Source organism: Mustela putorius, unplaced genomic scaffold (genome assembly GCF_011764305.1).
Source record: "Mustela putorius furo isolate JIRA1106 unplaced genomic scaffold, ASM1176430v1.1 tig00003853_pilon_pilon_pilon, whole genome shotgun sequence".
NCBI classification, from domain to species: Eukaryota; Metazoa; Chordata; class Mammalia; order Carnivora; family Mustelidae; genus Mustela; species Mustela putorius.
Window position 1 is genome coordinate 36,328,390 of NW_025422005.1, and position 25,101 is coordinate 36,353,490.

Consider the following 25,101-nt stretch of genomic DNA (forward strand, 5'->3'; position numbering starts at 1 on the left):
GAAGATTCCTCCTGAAGCCACACTACCACGGAATAAGCAGAATGTACCTGCCATTGGTTTGGTCACCCTGGGTCCCCTTGGTTTCAGCTGGAGCTGCAGCTCATGGCTTGGGGATGCCAGAGGCCAGGGCCCTTCCCAGCTCCCCACTCCCTGCTAAGTCATCAGACCACACAGAATGCCCATCGGGCAGGGATGGCTATGCTACTTGGAGGGTGGGTGACACGTGGCAAATGCCAACTAGGAACACAGCCCCAATTCCTCAGCACTTCACACAGGGGCCCCACAAATGGGCCCCTGGCATCCTGTAAGGTTTCAGCTACCCCTACCGCCAACCTTACACTTCTACTCCTCTTCCTTGTACCCATGCAGTTGTCTCACACCTCCTTGTCTTGGCTGGTGTGGCCATCCCTGCTTGGATTTCTTGGGCAAAACTCAGATTTGCAGGTTCGGCTCTTACAACTCTCCCCTAAACTCCCAGCTAAGCCTGTCTCTCTCTCAGCCTGTCGTCAGCCTTTGGACAGAAGGGGGAAGGGGCATTAGGGACCCTCTTCTGGAGCAGAAACACCCCCAGCCCAGTCTTGTTGGGCATCCCCCCCAAGCACACTCCCGCCCCCCCCACCCCCCGCCAATGCCAGCAGGCCCTGTGCAGTGGGCCCCCAAGCTGCGCTTACCTGGCACACCCTGCAGACCTCTCCCCGGTCCCAGCCACAATCGGTCCCACAGTGACCTACGAAGGGGGGGTAGCCGCTCAGCATGATGTAGAGGACCACGCCCAGGCTCCACAGGTCACAGCGCTTGTCATAAAAGGTGGCCTCATCCCTGAAGACCTCCACCACCTCCGGGGCCATGTACTCTGCAGAACCACACTGTGGGGGCCAAGGTTGGGAGGGGAAATGGCAGAGAAGAGAGAGGCTTAGTCACAGGGAGAGGAGATGGCCAAGGGCAGAATGTGATGATGACACTTGAGCAGCATGGGGCCGCAGAGCAAGGAGTTGCCAGGAAAGCCGGCCAGAGGGTTCACCTGATACCACCAATGCACTTCGAGGAGGTGGGCTAACTGAGTGTTTGTAAACGGAGTCCTAGAGTTCCCCACGGTCCACATGACCAGTTCCAGGTCACCTTCCTATCTTTCCAGGTCCTTCTCCAGTAGGTTGCAGGTCAAGGAGCTGCAGGAATCTCTGCCTCAGCTCTCTGCATTCACTTCATGTACAGGGGCTTCAACAGACCAGGGGCACGGCTCTGGGAAGGGCTCTGTGGACGTCTGATCCCAAAAGCAAGGAGTTCTTTTTTTTTTTCTTTTTCTTTTTTTAAATCGTAAGTAGGCTCCATGCCTGGCACGGGGCTTGAATTCACAACCCTGAGGTTAAGATCCAAGCTGAGATCAAGAGTTGGATGCTTAACTGACTGAGCAACCCAGGTGCCCCCAAAAGAGAAGGAGTTCTTAAAAATGAGGTCCTACCAAGCTTCTCTGCCAGCTTGGAGGTATAAGGAGGTAAAAGAGGTATAAGGATTCAGAATTAAGAGTCCGTCCAACCTGGGAGAGCTCTTAGAACAAATCCAATCTCCCTGCTTCTCCTATTTATAGATGGGAAAACCAAGGATGAGGAGGGGGTAGGGATCTGGTTCCAGCACACCAGTGGTAAACCAGTACATTCAGGACTTCTTCCTTTCATCCTTGCATAGAAGATGCTGATAACAACAAAACAAATTCTTTTTGCTCCCATCTTCCTTATTGCAGGCTTGCCAAGAGATACCTCCCTGGCCCCCAACATACACAACTAATTAGATGGAAATACAGGAAGTGGAGAAAGGACATTTTCCGTGTTACTGGCAATTAGAGTTAATGATTTTGAGAACAAGGTACCTCAGTGTAGTAGAAGCTAATACAGAAACATTTCTAATAATGTCAATTAGATAAGACATGAGCATACTGAAATGCATGTCTTAAAAAAGGTTATTAGGAAAATTCACTTATGAAGCATGTAAATCTCAAAAGATTCATATTAATTTTAGTACACTGGGTATGTGCAAGAGCTGTCTTAGGAAGAACAGCTCCCACCTGCACATCTGGGCATGAAATATGAAGTGAAGGAAGCAACAGGATAACTTAGGCAAGTGATCCTACACGTAGAGAGCTGGGACCTCTCAGTTCTGGCCACAGAGAGACCACACTCCCCCTTTCCATCACAGGGTGATGCGTTGAGACACCGCTAGGGAGGGCGGGACTCAGAGTTGTGCGCTCACGTGCAAAGGGATGGCCTGGGATATTGTCTGTCTTTACCTGGGTCAGGAGTCAGGGCTCAGCCTGTCCCACAGATATAATTTATCTCACTACTGGCAGAGAACCTGCCCTGAACAAAAAGCTCTCATGTCAGTTTCATTAGCAACTAAGCACTGACAGGGAGAGGCTGGCTCACAAAGCAGGCGCCAGATGACAACTCAGGCAGAAACCCTCGGTTTTCCTTCCTTAGCTCTCTGTTCTGGACTCCAGCCTTGGGTTGGGGGTACTCCAAGGGCACAGGAGCCCTGAAGAAGGTGGTACAGGGAGCTCAGCCATACATACTGGAGTGGTCAGCTCTGGTGTGGTTATGGGGGTGCAGGAGTTGTTCAATTTCACCCCGCTGCCCAAGTCAAAGTCACAGATTTTCACTGGAGACACCTGAAAAGGACAGCAAAAAGCAAAGATCACAAATATAAGAAACCCAAGGGCAAGAGGAGACCAATGTGAGTGCGACACAGTCACTCACCATCTCTCAGTCCTTCCCCTTTCACTCAATGGCTCTTGCTCACGCGTGTGTGCACACACGCACACACACACTCTCGCACGCTCTCATTCTATGGCTGCCATGCCAAAGCCCAGCTTTATCTGCCACATCATGTTTACTCTCCTTGGATTAACTAGAAATCACCTGAGGATTTACCCTAAGGCGTCCTCTGCCCCACACTCTTTCCTCACTTCCTAAGAGAAAATGTGCGTGCTACATGGTGTCAGACTGCTGTGCACTTAATAAAATGAGCAGCAAACCTAGGGAAATTTTGCCCACAAATGACAAATGACAGTGTAGGCTGCAGAATCAGAGAAAGACTCCTGGTGGCCCATTCAGTGGGGGGCTCCACCTCAGGTGGCTTGGGGTGACCAACTCATCTCTGCTTGCTTGGGACTTTGTTGGTTGCAGCACTGAAAGCTGTGTATCCTGGGAAACCCCTTGGGCCCCAGCAAACTGGGAGGGCTAGTCACCCAAACTGGATGTTGCCCCTGAAACCATAGACAGCATGAGTCATCTCTGGAGCCGAGTGGGAGGGTACCTCGTGTGCCTGCCAGAGAACAGCCTGTGTGGTGGAAGCAGCACAGTGAGCCCCTCAAACATGCTGGTTGTGGGAGTCCCAGCTCAACCACCGCCCTGCTGGGGAAGCCGACCATCTCTCAACTTCCCTTCCTTCCTTTTTTTCCCCTCTCCCTTCCTCCTCCTTCTCTCTCTTATACCATTCTTTTTCACTTAGTCTCTCTTTTTTTAATTGTGATAAAACATATATAATGTAAAATAATCCACTTTAGCCATTTTTGAATGTATAATTCCGTGGCACTAATTACAACCATCCCAGTATCTGTTTCTGAAACTTTTCCGTCATCCCAAAAGGAAACCATGAGGTAGAAACTCCCCATTCTCCCCTCTCCCCAGTAACATTTCATCTATTTTCCATCTGTAAGAATGTGGCCATTTCAGATATTTCATTAAGTGGAATCACGCAGTATCTGGCTTTTTGTGTCTGGCTTATTTCACTGAGCATACAGTTTGCAAGTTTCGTCCATGGTATAGCATGGATCAGAACTTCCAACTATGGTGTGGCTGAACAATATTTCATTGTATGGGGGGACCAGATTTTGTTTATCCATTTACCTGCTGAGAGGCACTTAGGTTGTTTCTAGCTTTGGCTGTTGTGAATAATGCTTCCATGAACACTGATGTTCAAGTTCAAGCCTCTGTTTTCAATTCTTTTGGGTCTATATATAGGTGTGGAACTGCTGAGTGGTGTGGTAATCCTGTTTAGCTCAGTGAGGAGCTGCCACACTGCTCCACCGTGGCCACATCATTTCCAGTCCCCACCGGCAGTGGACTCCAATTTCTCCACAGCCTCATCAGCATTTGCTCTTCTCTAGCTTTTTCTTCTTTTTATAATTCTAACCATCCTAGAAGCTGTGAGGTGGTGTCTAATGATTTTTTAAAAAGATTTTATTTATTTATTTGAGAGAGAGACAGAGAGAAAGAGAGAGACAGAGACAGAGAGAGCATGAGCAGGGGGAGGGGCAGAGGGAGAAGGAGACTCCTGGCTGAGCAGGAAGCCCAATATTAAGTTAATCCCAGGACCCCGGGATCATGACTTGAGCCAAAAGGCAGATGCTTAATCAACTCAGCCACCGAGGTGCCCCTAATGGTGGTTTTGATCAACAATTTCCCTAATGACCAAGGATGTTGAGCATCTTTTCATATGCTATTGGTCACTTTTATACTTTTTTGGGGGAAATGTCTATTCAAGTTCTTTGCCCATTTTTATTTTTTTAAAGATTTTATTTATTTGACAGAAAGAGACGCAGCAAGAGAGGGAACACAAGCAGTAGGAGTGGGAGAGAGAGAAGCAGGCTTCCCGCTGAGCAGGGAGCCCGATATGTGGCTTGATCCCAGGACCCCGATGTGGGGCTCAATCCCAGGACCCTGGGATCATGACATGACATGGGCCGCTTAACGACTGAGCCACCCAGGCACCCATTTTGCCCATTTTAAAAACTGGGTTATCTTTTTGATGTTGAGTTTTAGAAGTTCTTTATATTTTGGATATTAAACCTCTATCAGATATATGCTTTGCAAATACTTTCTCCCATTCTGTGGCTTATCTTTTCATTTCCTGGATAATGTCTTTTGATGCTTGGCTGCTCTTAGTTTTAGTTTTTCAACCACAGAAAAGGGGCACTAAACCTGAGCCAATAAGATCAAATGAAAGGACAAAAGCCATAAAAGCATCTTGTGAACTGGAGGCAAGAGAGAAGATCAGAGCATCTGTGGAGTTCTGGCACCAGATTACATTAGTTTTAATCTGTACCCTATTACTTATCAGCTGAGGGCCTTTGGGCAGGCTTCATAATCTACCTGAGCTTCACTTCTGTCATCCATACAATGAGAATAGTAATAGTACCTACCTCATGAGATTTTATAAATACTTAATAAAATAAGTATAAGTGCCTGGCACAATGTAAGCACTCAAGAAATGTTAACTATAATTATTATTAATAATCATAACGATAATGGTGACAAATTATAAAGTCTTATGCCAGAGCCACTGACAGGAAGTCACAAGATCTTATCTGAGCTAATGAATTACTACTCCCCACAAAAGAGCTGTAAGGAGCAGCTGACACATTCACTTGCAGCCATTTCTATTTATGGGCTGTCCCTTAATTCAGACCGACAGGGTGTACATACACACACAGCCAGTGTACATACACACACAGCCAGCAGAACCACCAGGGCCTCAAACCCTCCAAACAAACAGAGAGCTTGTCAAATTCTTACATGTTTATGGAAGTACGGACACTTCCATTTAGTAGGAGCTTAAGGTAAAGTTTACAATAGGTTGCATCTATTTAACACCCAGTATCCATGTTTGCTTTTTAATGGGCACCTTTGGAAATAAAAATGGAAACAAGAAACCCTTTCCAGGAACTTGCTTCCTAATTATTATGTCAAGTGCTAGGCACCAGCTGGCATATATACCATAGCATAAACATCTTTTTTAGGCAAAGATTTACTTCACAGAAGACTGAGTTGTTGTCTATGTCTCATAACAACTGCTCAACAGACAGGTGCACTGGGCTAGAAAACATTCATTTTGTGCAGTTCTCATGTATTTTACAAACTCTTAGGTGTAAGCCAATCACACTTGATAAAGAGCAAAGAAGAGATAGGGATTAATCCGATTTGGAATGCAGAAACACTACACGTTGGGTCTAACATTCTCACGTGTCCATAATAATCAGGGCAGGTTGGTACCTGCAGCTGGGAAAGCTGCTAACGACCTAACTGCAAGTAGATGTGGCTTCCCCACCTCGGTGTGAACTGTGTACCCCAACAAGTCAGCCTTCAGTACCTTTTCTGGAGACTCACACAATATATTTTCTGGCTTCAGATCGCGGTGAGCGATGCCTGAAATGACAGAGAGCAAAGAAATGGTTAACATACGCACATAATTATCAAACATTCCACACACAATTAATTTTTTCCAAATGCTGTTGTTCGCAGATTAATTCCCAATTATGGTACATTAAAAAATCAACGAGCTGCAGGAGTCAGAAGTAACCAGAGATGAACCAAAAGCACAGTTGATTCTGCAAGTTCTTTTGAAGCAGAAGCTTTACAAGTCAGGCAGGAATAAGAAGAAGGCTAAATGAATCCCAGCTAGTTGGCCTCTCAGCACTGCAGTGACAACCAAGAATAAGAAGCCTAATATGAAACAGAGCCAAGAGCCCTGCCAAAGGCCATGCTTGGAACTGCAATGCAGAAATAATCAGTGCCTTGTTTAAGAGCATCTCAGGGGGCTAAAGCTGCTCTACCTCATTTCTTCTTGTGTGGCCGACTTAGAAAAAAAATGATTCCCTGGGTGGGACTCCCTGCATGTTCAGAGGACCAAGAGTTAGTTAACAAATATTCCAAAGCTTGTCCGATCCCCTTCGCACCTGCTCTGCATTTTCAAGACAGTCCTGTCGGAAGCACAGCAAGGAATGCTTTGGCTCCAGGGTGCTGTTCTTAAGAAACACCTCCCTCCCCTGCATTCTGACCAGACCTCCTAAAGGAGCCCGCAGACGGCAGCCTACTCCATGAGGGGTTAAAAGCTGGTAACCTGGCCAAGAAGGCCCCTGGGGGGTGGGGAACCACCTTCTGACCAAAGACACAGACAGAGAACCAACTCATAAAGTGTGGTGGACACTGGCACTCCATCCCTCTTGCCTCCTGCAGAATGCACAGGTGCAGAGACAGAGGGGCCGGAAGGTTGAGCAAGAACCAAACAGCTAGTGCTCAGAAGTCCTACAAAGTAGCAAAATTTTCATGGAGTCACAGGGAAAAGCAGAACCTGCTTTCCTAAAACTCCCTCAATGACCAACTTCTCAGGCCTCTCTCCGATTCCCCGCCAGGAGGCACTTTGCCAGGGAGGGAAAACCTGAGCTCCAGCAGGCTAAGTAACTTCATCAGTCACCTAATTGAGTAAGAACCCAGAGCAACTCAGTCTAGGCTGTACAAATTGAGTCGGGCTGCAGCCTGCTGCACTAAAAGTGAAAGATATTTTCCATTACAGCAAGTGCTCCCACAGAAGGATCATGAGCCACACATGGAGCCTTGCTCTCCAAATAGGTGCCGATGGCCCAGCCTGAGAACTGAGCGCCATGCCGGGATAATGGGCCTGCCTCTGCGAGCACGCCGGCCATCGAGCTGCTCCGCTTCATTTCCCAGAGGTTAAGCTGCAGCGTGTCCAGTATTTAAAAGTGTGGAACTTGTTTCCAGGCTGACCCATTCCTGCCCAATCCATCTTCCCAGTGTGAAGTTATTTCGAAAACAGCGAAGTTCAGCTAGAAATTGTTTTTCATCCCAACTTCAAGTCACAGAGGCACCTGGTTGGCTAGATGCTGGCAAGTACTTCAGAACTCCAAACACATACACCAGCTCTGTTCCCTTTAGTCTGCCTTCTACAAAATAAATAAATAAATAATAAAACTGCCTCTGCCCCCCTCTAAGGTATGGGTCTTGCAAAAAGTGTGACCCAGTTTTGCAATCTGCAGAGGCAGCTTGGGGAACAGTTGTAAATCTTTGTCAAGCAGGTGTTACCTACATGCATCCTGGCTTTCAGAAACAGAACTAGTGCTATTCATCATGCTGGGGAAAGTACAGACACCCCTTCTAGGAACTTTCGTCCCATGTGCAAGTCAGGCGCCCAGCACGGCCACTGTCAGCGTGCAGGTGTCCCTTCAGCAGTAGGAGGAAACAATGTAGGATCAGCGAGGCTGAGCTCCCCACACACGTGCCCTCTTCTCCCAGCGTGCACTACGCTGTGGGCCCAAGGCAAGATGTGTGCCCACCATGCCTGCAAGTGGTCTGGAGTGCTCACAACCTATGTGGCCGGCCAATATCCACAATGCGGAAGAGAGCAGAGCTAAGTCAGCAACTATTCAATCCACCCCCGCCCCTCACCAGACAGAAGGCTTTATTTTAAGAATATTAATACTAGGAATGAAAATGCTTCCTGTTTGGTGGGGGGATCAGGGTGGAGGAAGGAAGGAACGCTCCTGTAGAGCTTTTATGTGCCGGGCCCTGTGCCCCAACTGTGTTATACACATACGATTCATCCACAGGCCTACACGGCTTCACAAGCGAGTGAGGACAGTGCTGCACATGAACCAGAGCAGCACTTACTACCACTGATGACATAATTCTCTCTCTTTTCACCCTAACTCTGTGGGTAGACATTACTACCGAGAGGGCACACAGCTGATGAAAAGGTAACGCCAGAATTCATTTTTCCATGGCACTGCTATAAGGCACGTTTTAAAAAGGTAACCATCAGGGGCACCTGGGTGGCTCAGTGGGTTAAAGCCTTTGCCTTTGGCTCAGGTCGTGATCCCAGGGTCCTGGGATCGAGCCCCACATCGGGCTCTCTGCTCAGCAGGGAGCCTGCTTTGCCCTCTCTCTCTCTCTGCCTACTTGTGATCTCTGTCAAATAAATAAATAAAATCTTAAAAAAAAATAAGTAAAAATAAAAAGGTAACCATCAGATATACTTTTGGAAAGACAAAAACAATTTGTAAAAAGATTTAATTCACTAGGGACGCCTGGGTGGCTCAGTTGGTTAAGCGGCTGCCTTCGGCTCAGGTCATGATCCCAGCGTCCTGGGATGGAGTCCCATATCGGGCTCCTTGCTCAGCGGGGAGCCTGCTTCTCCCTCTGCCTCTACCTGCCACTCTGTCTGCCTGTGCTCGCTCTCCCCCCCCCACTCTGATAAATAAATTAAAAAAAAAAAATATTTAATTCACTATAAAAATTCTTAAACAATCAGTCCTAGATAAGGGACTTGTAAACTGAGTGTAAATCGGACAACAGCAGCCTGCAATCTACCATCATGATGTTCAACAGACACCTCAAACTTAACCACATTAGTAGAAAAATGCATTTTTCCATTTATCGTGAACAAAATACAAAATTAGATATATACTATCATGCTGATTTTGAAAGAGAAAGATACAGGTGACATATTTTAAAAGACTAGAAAGGGGGCGCCATGGTGGCTCAGTTGGTTAAGTGTCCGACTCTTGACCTCGTCTCAGGTCTTGATCAGGGGTCCTGAGTTAAAAAAAAAACACAAAACACAAAACACCAAAAACCTAGAAAAAGTAACACCCAAATATTTACACCAGAATAGTATTATGATGAGGCTTGCATCCTCCTAGGACAGGAGAAGGAGATCATCCATACTCACACACTCACTCATCTTATTCATCATGAAATGTACTCTTTTTCCCCCCTGCTCTTTCTCCCCGTCCCTGCCCTTCTTAAGACTGCCACATCTGCCCACCATCCACATGGGAAGCCCAGAGCCATCCTGGCTTGCTTGCTCACCCTCATGGGTGGGGCTGCCAAGTACACCAGCTCCTGGCCTGGATCTCTGCCTGGCCTGCCCCTCTCCATCAGTCCCGAGGCTGGCCGTTCCAACCCAATCACCAAGACAAAGGCTTGGTTCACCTTTGGTGTGCAGGAAGTCAAGGGCAGCGGCCACATCCCGCACCACTCGGCTGGCTTCTCGCTCATTGAAGTGCTTCTGCTTCTGGATATGGGCCAGGATGGAGCCTGGGGAGCAGAGGAGACACACAGGTATGGTCTTTTCAGGTCTTAGGAAGCATAACTTCTCAGAGGTCAAGTCTGCTCAAGTTTGGGGTGGGGATGGAGCCTTATTTATTCAGCACCAAGTATAGTACCTGGCACAAACGAGATGCCAGCACAAAACTGTAATGAACATGGGGCACCTGGGTGGTTCAGTTGGTTAAGTGTCTGCCCTCAGCTCAGGTCATGATCTGAGGATCCCGGGATCAAGTACCACATTGGGCTTCTCCCTTCCTCTCTGCCTGCCACTCCCCTTGCTTGTGTTCTCTCTCTCTCATTATCTCTCAACATTAAATAAGTAAATAAAATATTAAAAAAAAATGGACTGAACAGAACTGGACTGCCATCTTCTGTACCTGCTCACAATGAGAAAAGGAGAAGGGAGAAAAAACAACTATATGCATGACCAAAAATATTAGTGCCATTGGGGCAGATTTGGCTTTTGAAATAAGAAAGAATTAAAGTGAATCCACATAAGGTTTGGGCAGGGGCCTTACCACAGGAACACTTCCTCTTTTGGTTCTGATCTCAGATACAAACAAGAGCACAAGCCTTCAAACAGGGGTGCCATGCCTTTAACAGATATGTAAAGGTCTAGGAAAGTCTAGAAAAAGGGGGAAAAGTGCTTTCCCTCTGACTTTCCTATTTCTTATTAATAATAGTATTATTTTGTTGGCAATGGCTAACATTTATGGAGTAGTGACTATGTGCCAGATACTATATAATAATCTTCAAATAGGTTATCTTAGCCTCACCACAACTGTACAAAATAGTTATCCCTGTTCTATAGATGGGGAACCTGAAGTCAAGAATGGATCAGCAACTTGCTCAAGATGACACAGCAGTAAGTGGAGGCATCAGGACTTAAGCCCAGTGAGTCTGGCCTTAGAACCTGTACAGACTACCCCTCAGCTGGACATGTGGTCTGGCTGCTGGAGGCACGGGCTGCACTAAGCCAACCACAGTCTCCTCACCTACTGCAGTGGCTCTGGCCTCAGCAGGGCTGCACTCTAAGCAATACATTTACAGACAACCCCCAGCATTTTAAATGTAATGTCTTGCTGGTGGCAGGGCAGGGGCATGACCTTATGGCACAGGCATGACCACATGGCCTGGCTCCATGCGCTCTGTGCTCACAACTGGAAGTCAGTATTTCTGGGCTGAAGAGGTCATTTCTGCATCTTTTTTTTTTTTTTAAAGATTTTATTTATTTATTTGACATACACAGAGAGATCACAAGTAGGCAGAGAGGCAGACAGAGAGAGAGAGAGAGAAAGGAGGAAGCAGGCTCCCTGCTGAGCAGAAAGCCTGATGCGGGGCTCAATCCCAGGACCCTGAATTATGACCTGAGCTGAAGGCAGAGGCTTAACCCACTGAGCCACCCAGGGGCCGTCATTTCTACATCTTAAAAATGGCACAGGGGAGCCTGCGCTCAGTCGGTTCAATGTCCGACTCCTGATTTCGGCTCAGGTCATGATCTCGGGGTTATGAGATGGAGCTCTGTTTTCAGCTGGGAGTCTACTTGAGTTTCTCTTTCTCCCTCTGACCCTTCCCCGCTCTCTCTCTCAAATAAATAAATCTTTTTAAAAAATGGCACAAATTTACTTATTGCTAGTTTTTGGCACGGGGAAGGGATGACAGATCTTTCACTTGCCAGATTAAACAATGAAAGGATCCCAGCATGCTAGGGATATTCCCAGATAACGGGCTCCTGGCTAGGTCTCACATTTGCTTTACTGTAGTGAGTCTCTTGCTTCCAAATTTATTAAAAGGGCAGATAGACAGTAATATGCTACCTACTTCTAAGATAGCCTTCGGCATACCCAATAGTTTTTGTTTTTGTTTTTAAAGATTTTATTATTTGACAGAGAGAGATCACAAGTAGGCAGAGAGGGGGGAAGCAGGCTCCCCACTGAACAGGGAGCCCAATGCGGGGCTCGATCCCAGGACCCTGAGACCATGACCTGAGCTGAAGGCAGAGGCTTAATCCACTGAGCCACCCAGGCGCCCCATACCCAATAGTTTTAAATTTTATTTATTTATTTGACAGAGAGAGATCACAAGCAGGCAGAGAGGCAGGCAGAGAGAGATAAGGAAGCAGGCTCCCCGCCAAGCAGAGAGCCCCATGCGGGGCTCGATCCCAGGACCCTGAGATCATGACCTGAGCCGAAGGCAGAGGCTTTAACCCACTGAGCCACCCAGGCGCCCCTACCCAATAGTTTTAATAATATTAATAGCTGACACTTATTGAACCCTTAGTGCCCACGGGGCACTGTGCTAAGCATTTCATCTAAATGATCTCACTGAATCTTCAGAGCTATCGAAAAAGGTAGGTGCTGTCATGATCCCTATTTTATAGATGAGAACGCTGTTTAGAAATGTTATATGACTTGCCCAAGGTAACACAACTAGAAAGTGATGGAGCTACACTTAAACCCAGCTTTGCTGGTTTCTAAAGCATGCTCCCTTAACCACCAAATCCTTCCATGTGGCCCTCCACTCAGCTCCGGATATCCTCTCTAACCTGCACCCTGCAAATCTATCCTTGGGCTGGGTGAGTGATGGTGAGGGCAAGGGCTGTTTAGCCTCTTCTCTGTGTCAGGAAAACAACTTCAGTACACATTCCAGTGATCACGTATGTGCCTGACAGCAGTAGTGGTGATAGTCAAGAGTGGCATCTTTCCATCCGAAGGACACAAATCTTCAGACCTCCTCTCTATCCTGGGTCTGTGTCCTAAGCCACGGGACCCTCCTTTGCGCTGGTGAGCCTTTCTGGACCTCATAATGTGTGCAAGAGTTTCTACCCCATAATTAATTTAAATAGTGAACAGGTCAAAACAATGGATTGATAAATTGATGACTAAATGTATCTATATGAGTCCTACTACAAGGAGAAGGCATTTATAGAATGCCCACACAGGTGACATTCTTGGTTCTGCAAAATGCTAATTATCATCCTTCCCTCCGGCCTCCCTTCTCCCAAATCAAGGGCAGTTTTAAGTCCTTCATCCTTTTTATTAGCTTGACTCATTTTAGAAGTCTCTGGGATTCATGATGGATGATCACCACCCTGAGTCTTAATCAGAAGTCCAAACACATACTCAACAGTAAGTACCTCCTTGCAGTTTCTCAAAGACCAAGTAAAACCTTGTGTCGTCTTCAAAGAACTCAATCAGCTCCAAAATGTTCCTTAAATAGGAAAAAATAGGAGGAAAGGGAAAAAAAGGGAAATGGTATTATATATTAAAGCCCACTTACAAATATACAATGAAAAAAATATACAATGCCCTGTAGCAGGGCAGAAATCAACCTGAAATCAGAATGCTTATTAAAGACCCATGTCTGAGAAGTAGCCAATGGTGTTAGCAAGACTCAGGTCACCTTATCTTTCCATAATGTTCAGTCTCTGGTGTTTTCACCAAGTCTGTGCTGTCAAACCCCAACCCTAAAACCCACTAGGTAGAGTTATAAAAAAGTCCCGGTCACATTAAACTGAATAAAATCTGCAGCCGACTGGAAGCAATTGCGGCTAATAACACTGAATAGTAGGTGTGTGTCCTGGAGGCAAGCAGCAAATAATTACTTGCCCTCCCTCTTGCCCATAAATCACGGGGCAGTATTTACATTGCCTGGAGAAAATGGAAACATCTGTCAAATAGACTTGGGGCCTAACGTGGGCACCGCTAGACCCTAACTGCTAAGCGCTGCTTAATGAAACGGCCGCGTTCCCGGCCGCTGTAGCACTTGTGGCCTTCCCCGGTGAGCACTCTCTGTCTGCCTGAGCATTACAGTGCTCTGCCAACAAGGTCGTCTTGTAACTCAGGAGGGAAGCCACCGGCCTGGATATTGGAGGTGTTGGGGTTTTTTTTTCTTTTAAAGAACGAAATAAACCAAGTAGAGGCTCTAATGCTCAACTCAGAAGCTGCAGGGCTGAAAATAAAAATCTGTCCCTCATAAAAAAGTGCTGACCACTTTGGGAGACACCAGGCTTTTACTAGTGTGAAGGCGTCCAAATAAGATGACTAAAATGGCCTGATTTGAAAGAAGATTGTGGAGGCAGCGCCTGGAGTTAAATCAACAGCAGCCCCCATCCTCCAAGCTTAATGACAAAGCCATCAATACCTGGCCGCTGGCTCCCCGCTGACCCTGCTGTGCAGGGAGGCGGACGGGGAAGCAGAGTCTTAGAGGTGACCCTGATTTAAAGCCACCACGGGAGAACCACTCATTTGGAGCTGGTGGTGAGGCGGCTGAGGCGGGGCGGGAGGCCACCTCGGCCTAGTGGGCCCGCAGAGTACTGCAGCGGGCTTCCGAAGCCTGAGTGGCTGCTGCACATCCACTAACATGCTGGGTGAGGGACACAGCAAGTACCCGTGCTAGCTCACACTGCCCTCATCTAGTCATGAAAACTGGGCCCGAACAGTGTGTACTGGGTAATGCTCAGTCAGCCTTGTTCCCAAGGGCACTTGAAGGAGGGAACCCCATCTTTTCCCAGCCCCTCATTCAGATGGCTTACTCTTCCAGTTTGCCTGGGTTGTTATTCACAATACTTCAGCCTGAACAGAAGCAATGGCTGCAGCTGCATCTCCTCTCCTCACTCTCTTAAACATGGAAAGACAGAAGGAATCCCCTATGGTTGTGGCCAAGGCACGTGAGCTAAATGCTGGGGTCGGAGGTGGTGAGAAATGACCTTTTCTGCAGCTAAGCATCCCCCCAAGAGAAGCAGCAAGTAACCCAAGACTGCACTCACTTGTTTCCTTGACACTGATAGAGCGTCTCCACCTCTCGAAATACCCGACTCCGGCTGTGCCCTGCTTGTTTTTCGATGATCTGTGGAAAAAATAAAATCTGTTATACCCACCTGACCTTGAAACACCTCTCGGGAGGAGCCCTCTGGGCAAATGCAAGGCACAATTCAGCCCACGTCTGGTTTCAAGCACAAATGTAGCATAGACCTTGGTGACACAGGCGCTGTGACTCAGCCAGCGGCACAGGAGACGGACCCGAGGCTGACCAGCTTGGCTGAGGCCTATTTTGACTCTGGCTAAGCAAATGCTGTGGAAGTCTATGGGGACACCGAGGCAGCCAGCAAGAAGACACAGAACTACCTCTACCTGGCTCCCACCTCAAGGGCATCTCTTCCTGTCGTAAGGGTGAGATTTACAACCTCCACTGAAGGATCTTCCAGGGCTGGAGGAGGCAGCAGAGGAACTAGAGCTCCAGGACCCGGCTCAGACCCCATCTCTGCAGCTCTGCAGAGAACGCGCCCTTCGGCAGGCAAGGTACTAAGTAACTCAGGTACATAGTCTTGGTTCTTACAACATAATCCCAAAAGACAGCAAGAGGTCAAACATTTTGCCCACAGCTAGATAAGTGGTAACAGGGTTGGCATTCAAGCCCAGAGCTGCCTTCAAAGCCCTTGCTATCCTACCACTATCTATGTTCCATCCAGCTTCTTTCAGACAACCTAGAGACATCGTCTCCCATCTATATACCTGGAGATGCTTGGCAAGCAGGAACTGAAGGCATGGGTGAGCCAACGGATGAGCCGGTGGTTTAAGCAAGGACTGGCTAACTCTGTACATCTCCACGGACCCATCAATAGTGCCAGACCATTGCAAGTAGAGTCTGGGGGCAAGTGTTCTGCAGAGCTGGCTCTGCCTTATGGCCCCGTGTACGGAGTGGGCGGCACAAATGATAACACTGTTCTCCTTCGTTCCCAGACTGCTGTGTAGAATATTCAAACCACTCCCATGTGTTGCAGCATAAATGCCCATGACCAGGTGTAATTTTCTATACAATTCCATGTCTGGCAGTAAACCACGGTGGGCCCACATTCTAAGCAGTCAGAGAAGTGTAGAGCTGGGGCACAGAAGATCTCTAACTTGTTCATTTACCTAGCATTTCAGATCAAAGTCAGGAAGAACCTTCTAGAAGGCAAGCTATTCAGCAACGACATTATTTTCTCTGCATAAGTAATGGGCTCCTGCTATCAGAGGTCGGGGAGCAGAACATGGACAATTATTTGAGGAGATCTGGAAGAAATTCAGGACCATCCTGAAGTTCCATTTCAACACTGAGACTCTAGGATTCATCATTTGGATGCCTATAGGGAAGCCCTAATAAAATCAAATATTGTGAGGGCATGCTGGGTGAAGTAGCCCGTCTTTAGGGAGCTTCCAAAGGACAGGAGAGATATGAGATGTGGGCTGAACTGCTCAAATCAAAGAATTACCAACCCACGGTTTGGTGTTTGCACCAAAAATGCCCAGGGGCACAGAGGGCCAGGTTTTCCTCTTCTGATCCAAACCTGAAGAAATAGGTCTGGACAGATGTATAAATGTCCCAAACCTTTGAAAATCAACTTATATTTGTAGCTCATTACTACACTTAAGCATATTTTTAAAAAATTACTTGTAATTTATACTCAAGTTTCCAAAAAGGAATTGAGGTAGTACTTTTTGTTACCATATGAAGCAAAACTCCAGCAAAAAAGGGAATGTGACTTAGCAGAAGTATTCTCCTTTATTAGTCCATAGCTGGGACTATGGCCAGTTGGTTAAAAAAAGAAACACTTCTTTCAGGAGCCACTTTGGCTGGGTGTGCCTGTATGAGGCAGCGCTTAGACCTGAGGGCTCAGGTAGATGATATGAAATACATTCGACTTGCTTCCTTAGATTTAATGAGACCTTGTTTCTAGATCAGTGATTCCCAAACTTGGGTGGGTATAAGAATCACTGGCGAACGAGGTAAAAACACAAAGACCCAGGCCCTACCCTCTATCAAGAAAACTGGGTCTCTGTGCTATTAGCTCTCTAGATGATTCTGATCCATGCTGAATGTAAAGTGGCCCCACATCAGGGCTTCTCTAGGTTCAGCAAGCGTCAGAATCACTTGGAGATCTGGCTAAAATCATATTGCTGGGCCCATCTCTGGTTTCTGACTCAGGAGGTCTGGGATAGGGCCAGATAATTCATACATATGACAAGTTCCCAGGCAATGCTGATGCTGCTGGTGCAGGAACCACACTTTGAGAACCAGTGCTCCAGATCCACCTCTTCCTCCGTGTGGAGCTGGCAAACAGAAGCACAGATGGGGAGAGTGAGCCACTGCGAGGTATGCCACAAGGAGCCACCTCTCTGCTCCAGAGCTGAATGCTCGGCCCTCATTATGATACTATATGTCACTTTACAGCATTGTGTAACTGGTAGTGTTTCTATTTCTACCAGTTCATTTTTATTTTTATCTTTATAACCACTCCCCTGAAATAGGAAAGCTAGGTATTGTTATCCTCATTTTAGAGATGTGGGAACTAAGGCTTAAGGAGATTCAGCAACTTGCCCAAAGTCAGGTAGTAGTCTGGTAAAACAGAGATGTGGGTATGCCTTCTCATTCCAAATCTGGTTGTCTACTCCCTGACGTTTACTCCATTTTTCAGAATAAGACACAGCAGCTTACTATCAGCCAGGTATGGTTCTAAGCACTTTACATATATTCTATCCCCATGTCAATGCTCTAAATCTTCTATGATTACACCCATTTTACAGAGAAGGAAACTGAAGGACAGAAGTGTTAAGTAACTTGCCCAATGTTACACAGCAAGTAAAAAGAGAAACAAAGAGTTGAATCCAGTGAGTCCAGCTTTGGAGTCCTCATTTTTACTGAGTTGCCATATTGCATACTATGAAGCGTATCTGGCTTAGGCCAGCTAGGAGCGACTGTGTGAGAAGTTAAGTCTGGCATCCAGAGGAGACACTCACTTTGACCGCATACTCTTTGCCATTCTGCAGGCTCACAGCACCTTGAACTTTGGCATAAGCTCCTTCTCCAAGCAATTCAGAGGTCAGCTTGTACATATCTAGAGGTGAAATGGGTGACAGGAATAATAAGGTAAGTCATGTCTTTGAAAGCTCAGATGGAAAGAAGAGCTTCTGTCACTCAGCCTCCCTGGTGCAACAGCGAAGGCACACACAGTGACTCTGCAGCGCTCAGTGACAAGGAAGACCATTAACTCTTCCCGCCATCGCAGGACTCAGTTTCTCAACAACTAGACCACATCAAAGGCATCCTGTTCCTCATTTTAGAGATGAGGTCAGTGGAAGAGTTTCAATTTGGCCCACGTGTCCTGAGCACCTAATATGTGCCACACAACATATTAAATTCATAATAGGGACAGAATGAAGAATAAAATATAGTTCCTGCCCTTTGATGGTCACAGTCAGGAAGGGAAGACAGACATGCAGACTAGTGACCCCAGAATAAACCAGGCAGTAGTAAGTACTATCATAAAAGGATAAGACACAGGACAAAAAGAAAAAAAAAACAGCAGAGGGAAGGAAAGGTTAAATCTGTGTAGGGAAACCAAGGGATCATCACAGAAGGAGTGTGATTTCAATGGACATCATGACTCATTTGTGGAGCACCTGCTCTGTACCCAGCTGTGCTCGGCACTGGTGATACAAAGGGGAACGAAGCACTGTTTCACTGTGTACCACACACAGAAGTGACTGGAGGTTTCTGAGAAGTTTCCAGAAGTCAGTCACAGGAAATAAGAGATAGAAGTAGGATGCAAACGGATGCCTTGAGGTTTTTAGGGTGCTGACTCAGGGTGGTTCTCACAGAGTAATAGGCTGGGGTGAAACAACATTTAGGTGACCTGTCCAAGCTCACAAATGGCACAGACTCTTCGAGCCCCTTTCAAAGGAAGCCACAGCTCCATCATGGTCTCTGTCAAGCTGACCTCTTCCTCCCCTGACCTCCACTCTTCAGTTCTTCCCTCTTGAGGCAGCCCAGCATTTAAACCCACAGGGTGAGCAAAACACTTTTAAACCTCGAAATTAGATTTTATCACTCCTAGCGTGAAGGCCCATAATTGCACAAGCTACCCTCAAATAACAGGAAATACTCTCATGTTCACAGAAAGAGCAAGACCTGTTGATTTGGAAACTCCTCTGAGGATCTCGAGACTTTTGTCCATCCCTCCATCCCCCCCCTTTACACATATATCTACTGTTTAAGTTAAAGACAAACAAAGAGACAAACCCTACTCTAATTACCTTCTTGGGTCCTGCAGCTGTTTATAAGTGTGCACACTATTGTTTCTAAGTGTTTTAAATGACATGCGTCTCTGGCAATGGACACTTTGGTATTAGCCTTTTGTGCACCTCAGGACAGGTTGGTGGTTGGAAGCCCAATATCTCTGATTCATAAAGGGCTTGTTACTAGAACCACGGTACAAAACAACTGATTCACTAGTCTATCTGCGATGTTGCAAAGAGGGACCATGAGGGGACATTCTTTTAGGTCTCACAGTGAAAGAAACACCATAGGTGAAGGAGGCACGTCACTCCTGGAGTAGCTACTGACGCTTTCAGTCCCTTGGAGAAGTGTATGATGAGTCACTTCATGCCATCGCATGCCCAGCGATGACAGGACCAGCGCTGAGCCAGTGCCTCCCACAGTGTTCAAAATCTTTAATGATCCAACATCATATCCCCTGAACACAGCATGCACTCTTGAAGTGGAGTCAAACTCATATAGCACAAGTAGCTGTGATTTCTCAAAGTCAAATCCTGTTTCTAGAAGACTTAACTTTCACTTGGAGCTGTGGCCTTGGTGTTCTCTCATCATTTTACACAGTCGTTCTACCTCTCAGCAGCCCCTCCAGGAACAGTCAGGGCAAAGAGCACATCGGATAAGGGCCGAAATGCACCAAGCAATCTCACTCCATATATAAGTCTGATGGATCGGTCTTTCTAACCCCTGAACAGGTGCTGAAACCATTTGGACCGCACCATCTGAGAGCTCTGTCATCCCACCTTTCACCCCCCCTCACACAGATCAGCACAAGCTGACTCTTAGATACACGCGCTCAGAGCTAGACCTGTGGGCTACCTGGATGTTCCTCCCATGCTCGGGGAGCCACAGGCCCAGATCTGAGGAGTCGTGGGACCAACCTTCAAACTTCCCTGGTAAGGAGTCAGTGGCCCGGGCCTTCCGCTTCTTCTTTTTCCTCTTGTCACCCTCTGCAATGGGAAGGGGTTCACTGCTGCCCATCTCTGGGAGAAAAGAGATGTAAGGGAAATATCACTATACTGATCAAGGCATAAGTTCACCCAGAAGCAGGGGGACCCAGGAGCTTTACACTGATGGTTTTTAAATATCTGTGAGGACTATTGATTTGTTTGACCCAGGGGGCAAAACTAAAGGCAAAGCCATTATTGGAGATCATTAACTGTGGAAAGGAACTCAGACAGACAGGCTAGATTAAAAGAGGATAGCAGAGCCTGCTTTAACCAAGCTCATTAGCACATGGATTTAGATCTGCCACCAGTCAAACTGTAGTTCCCAACAAAAACAATGAATCCACAAGCCGATTCCCACCTGTGACATCCTCCTGTCTCAGCGCCAGAAATGCAGGGCCCAGGGAGCTAAGCAAGGGCGTGAGCTTGGGAGGAGCCCAAGCAAATGAAATCATATGCTCAGTGACATCCGAGAGGATGTGCACAGGGATTTACATGCCTTCAGTGGAGTTGCCCCGGGGGTACAATAGGGCAGGGGATGGCTTTAAGGATGGCCCTAAAATTACTTCATGTCTGGGAACACACCTGAGTTCCTATGCAACTCTGAGCATCTTCTCCCCTTCCCCTTAGCTCCTTATTTGAGAGGATGCAGTTAGGGTCTATTCAGAAGTCTGAGAAGTCTAGAGCTGACAGGTCTCCACTGGGCTGCTGGATGAGGTCATTTACTGCAAAAACATCATTATCTCTCACTGGCCAGCAGGTTAAAGGGACGCTCCCTACGTTAAATGGCGGATTTGTGAGGCAGATATTTTGACACTGGGCACACCAGGCAGGAAAGGGTAGGGATGGAAAGAATAAGCAGGAGACTGAGAGGGGGAAAGAGAAAGGAGGAACAGGGAACCAGGACCCAATCAGGGCACTGTTTCTAAGACACTCTAGTAAGGGCCTTCTCCTGCTAAAGATAAATTACTTATAGAACATGTCATGCCCCTGATCCAGAGCGGAGCCTTAATACTCTTTGCCTGCAGTTAGAAATAATAAGATTTCTCTGAAGTCTCTGGGTCTAAATCCCCACCAGGGTGATTAAACCTTTACATCCTTCTAAAATAGAGGCACTCGGGTGCTGGTGGGGCATTCAGTGTGAGAGACTTTTACACCAACCTTCAATAAACACAGGCTCTGACTTGTTGGATTTTTTTTTTTTTTTTCTAAGAGATTTTGAAATGGAAGTTGGCTCTTTGCCCATTGAAGGGAAAGGCCCACTTTCTTCTCAGAGGACCCCGGCTGAATGCGGTCAGAAAAATGGCAAGTCTGCTAGGGAAGATTGATTAGGGCTGATGCATGTCTTTACATTGTTCTCAGGAGCAAGTACACAACAGTTATTAGGAGAGACCACACAGAACGGTGGTACTTTCCACTATAATCCAGAAAGCCTGGTTAGACAGCCAAGTGTCTGATGGCTCGATTTAGGTGCATTCTTCCTCCCATTTTTGGATCTGATGACAGCAGATTTTTCAATTATACGTTACAGAATGGATAAACACGTGGATAAAAGGAATCCACAGAGGATCTCAAAATATTACTTGGCCAATGCTTCAATCATAAGATCTATCTGGGGGTGGCAACACACTATGAATTCAAAGAATCCAACTTAAATATCAGCACCCGATATCTATCCTCACCAAGCTAAGTTAAAGGGAAAAAGCTGCCCAACACAGTGAGAAATTCTATAGAAATGAAACTCAGGGGGCTCTTTAGGAGCCCAGGGAGGGGTACTGGCCACTGGGACAGCAGGCTGAGGAGGAGGGCCCACTGTCCCTCTTGCCCTGCCCTGTGTGCAGTCCAGGGCCAATCCATTTTCTTATCAGCACTGCGAGGCGAGTGCAGAGGGGACCGATTTTGGATTCCCTTCTCCCTCTCCTTCCTCTGCCTGCTCTCAGACGGAGAACCTGAAGACAAGCAAAACAGCCAAAAGGCAGGCAATGCGGAGGAGCAGCAAGAGAGCTGGCAGCATTATAATTCACAGGGGATGCTCAGACATACTTACGACTCAAGCTAGAAAACCCTGTTAGCGGCAATTTATACTTGGTTTTTACCACAGCAGGGCTGAGGGAGCCTCTTGTGGAAGAATCATACCTCTGAGCACCGCCGCATACTCAATATTAGATTTTATGGCTTCACACACAAAAAGATAGAGTACCTGGTCTATTCTGCATGGATTTCAATGGAAGAGGGTACGCCAGAAGGGACAAATGGTTAAGACCTTCCTTGGAAACAGAACTTGTTGAAGGAGAGTTGTTTTTGAAACTAGGAAGAAAAAAATGTAGGAAGGCAGTAAAGTGAAAAAAGAAAAAACAAAAAACAACCATGCTTAACTTCCCTGTTTACACGGGGGGAAGGGGAGAGGGAGAGGTGTCATAATCTTACCAACAGGTTGATAGGTTCCCCACCTGGAGCCTGTCTATAATCTCTATTCTATTGCAGACAGTCCACTGGCAGGGTCTGGAGGACCTTAATTTATTAAGCATGCAAACATTGGATGGAAGTTTCCTTGGGGCATAAGTCTCCATAATCATGCTGGTCCTTGGCTCACCTCTTTCCCTTGGCCAGAGACGTCCTCTCAGCCACTACAACCCAGCTCAAAAGTCTCTGCTCCCCACACCCTCAAAGTCTCCACCCGCCTGAATGAGTTCAGTTCGTACACTCTGGAAATCAGGTACTAGGCAAACAGATGGCTTTACTGCACAGAACTAACAGTGCTCCTCCTCTGCTCCTGAATACCCTGCCAGAAGTTCTACTGAAGCACTGATGGGATCTGGCCTTGAGCTCTCTCCCCGTAGTGTTCGTAAAGGCCAGCCTGTTGCCTGTTCATCTCTGCATCTCCTGTAAGCCATGGCACAGTGTCAGATCCACATCACCCATCAGAAGATGGGCCCCGAAATGAAATGTTAGGAAATGATGTGCATACTTAGTGTTAGGTGTTGTGCCTGACACCCAGGCCCTTTCGGTAACAAGTGCACACTCTGAAAGAAATGCAGGTCCACCTCTGCCCTACAGACTGTGCAGAGTGAGGCTAGTCCATTCTATGAGCTCTCTGACAAACTCTTCCTCAGAAAGAGCCCTGTGGCCTGGAAGGTTCTTGTTCTTCTAGCCAGAAGCGTGGTCTCTGCTGCAGGATTGGGCAATGTGTTTGTGATTTCAGAGGCAGGAACGAGCACTTCTTTTAAGTTTTCAGACAGACCCCAGCTGGTGTGGAAGCTCCCAGTACTTCTACGGCCTCCAGCCCTTACCTTCCCCTTGGTCAGGGCTCGGTGGTCTACCATCCGTGTACTGGTGGAGGTGGAGCTGGAGAGGAAGCACAGTGTTGACAGGGAAAGGACATGAGCTTGGCATCAGGAGACCAAAAAGAAAGTCCCAGCTCAGATATTACTAGACATAGCACCAAGGCTATGCCAAGTTACTCTGCCTCTTAGAGTCACAGCCTCCTCATCTACAGAACAGGTTTTAAACTAGTATCTGCCCTTTCCAGCAACCCTGTGAGGACCCAATAATAGACTTGATATAAATGTGCAGGAAAAACATATGTGTATGGGCGCCTGTTCAAGTGGTTAAGTGTCCAACTCTTGATTTCAGCTTAGGTCATGACCTCAGGGTCCTAAGATCAAGCTCTGCATTGGGCTCCACACTCAGAGGGGAGTTTGCCAGGGATTCTCTTTCTCTCCTTCTCCCTCTGCCCCTCCCGCCCTACTTGCTGGCTCTCCCTCTCTAAAATAATGAATGCATCTTAAAAATTATGAGTATGCATAGGTATGTAGACATACAAGACAGAGATACACAAAAATGTTTAACACTACAACAATTTGAAAGAGAGCCTAGTATATGCCAGGCACCATGCTACATATTTTATGTACATGACAGTAATTCTAATTCTTATAGTAATTCTAATTCTTACAATAATCCCACAAGGTAAATATTTTGCTATATTTAAGGCAAGGAAACTGAGGCTCAGAGGTTAAACAATCTACCAAACACCAAACATCTAGTTAGTGGTTTAACTGGGCTTCAATCTCAATGCTGCCTTTCATGTCCTGGACATTTCTAACCTATAGTAGTTTTCTCTGTGTGATGGGGTGATTTTTATTTTTTGCTTTACATTTTTCAGCATTTTCCAAATTTTATACAATGAAATGTGTTACTTTTAATGCTATTATTATTTTAGCCAAGTTTTATTTTCAATAAAATACACGATACTCTTTCTCCAACACACACTGGAATTCAGAATCTGATTATATACAGAGTATTTAAAATCATATTTAGATTTCTCCACACTGAAATTTGACAGTAAGTGAGGAAAAAACGTTTCAGGAATATTGGCGCCTGGAAAACAACAAGCACTCTTTTAATTTTTATTTTTTTAAATGCTATTTTTTTTAAAGGAAAAACTTTGTAAAAAATAAAATGATGTAATGAGCCTGCAAGAGACCAGTTTAAATCCTGGCTCCCACCACTGAGTGCGCTCGGGCAGCTTGCTTAGCTTCCCTAAGTATCAATTTCTTCATATACTGAGAGAGGTCAGAGTGAGGCCTGGGCTGCTTGCACCACGAGGGTCAAAGAAGACATGGTGTGAAAGTGCTGATGACTTACTCATTCCACAAATACTGTATTTATTGGGCATCTATGGATTGTCCAGTGCTAGATGGTAAGACTACGAGAGAAGACATAGTCTCTCTGCCCTTGGGAATTTAAATCCACTGACATATAAAACAATTTCAGTAGAGTGGGACAAGGGCCATGTGATAGGCAAGTACCAGGTGCTGTGGAGCAGAGAACAGGCATCAAATTCAGTTTAGTAACCAGAGGAAGGGACAGCTAAGCTGCCATCTGAAGGATGAGTGGGAACTGGCTAGGGTGGGGCCTGGGGAGAAGGACAGAGAAAGAGCATGTGCTAAGGCCAAAGAGAGCAGGCATGGCTGGTCAGTGTGAATTGGGGAGAACTCCTAGAGCTGTTGAGGTGGGGGCCAAGGATTCTCACCTGGTGGACCTGCAACAGCAACAGCTATTTCCAACAGGTAAGTACCCTTCATCCACTGTTCTCCCCACAGGTGACCCCAGGCCCACCTCTGAAAGAACTGTCACTTCTCCAAAGGCTTAGGAGCCACACTGCC

General features: G+C 46.7%; 1 protein-coding gene across 13 annotated transcripts in view; it reads right to left on the reverse strand.

The window, feature by feature from the left end:
• MKNK1 (MAPK interacting serine/threonine kinase 1) overlaps positions 1-25,101 on the reverse strand; it is a 42,890-nt gene that overhangs the window by 3,761 nt on the left and 14,028 nt on the right. For 6 of the 13 annotated variants that reach the window (XM_045064465.1, XM_045064463.1, XM_045064461.1 and 3 more), the window contains exons 3-12: positions 23,227-23,281; positions 22,137-22,243; positions 19,871-19,972; positions 17,675-17,772; positions 14,665-14,744; positions 13,033-13,106; positions 9,657-9,884; positions 6,142-6,197; positions 2,564-2,659; positions 672-866 (exon numbers count right to left, since the gene is read on the reverse strand). In XM_045064465.1, the coding sequence (XP_044920400.1) occupies positions 672-866; positions 2,564-2,659; positions 6,142-6,197; positions 9,657-9,884; positions 13,033-13,106; positions 14,665-14,744; positions 17,675-17,772; positions 19,871-19,972; positions 22,137-22,152 (945 nt within the window). In that variant the 5' untranslated portion in view covers positions 22,153-22,243; positions 23,227-23,281. The remainder of the gene's footprint in view (positions 1-671; positions 867-2,563; positions 2,660-6,141; positions 6,198-9,656; positions 9,885-13,032; positions 13,107-14,664; positions 14,745-17,674; positions 17,773-19,870; positions 19,973-22,136; positions 22,244-23,226; positions 23,282-25,101) is intronic. The other 7 variants (XM_045064467.1, XM_045064472.1, XM_045064471.1 and 4 more) reach the window with 4 other exon arrangements.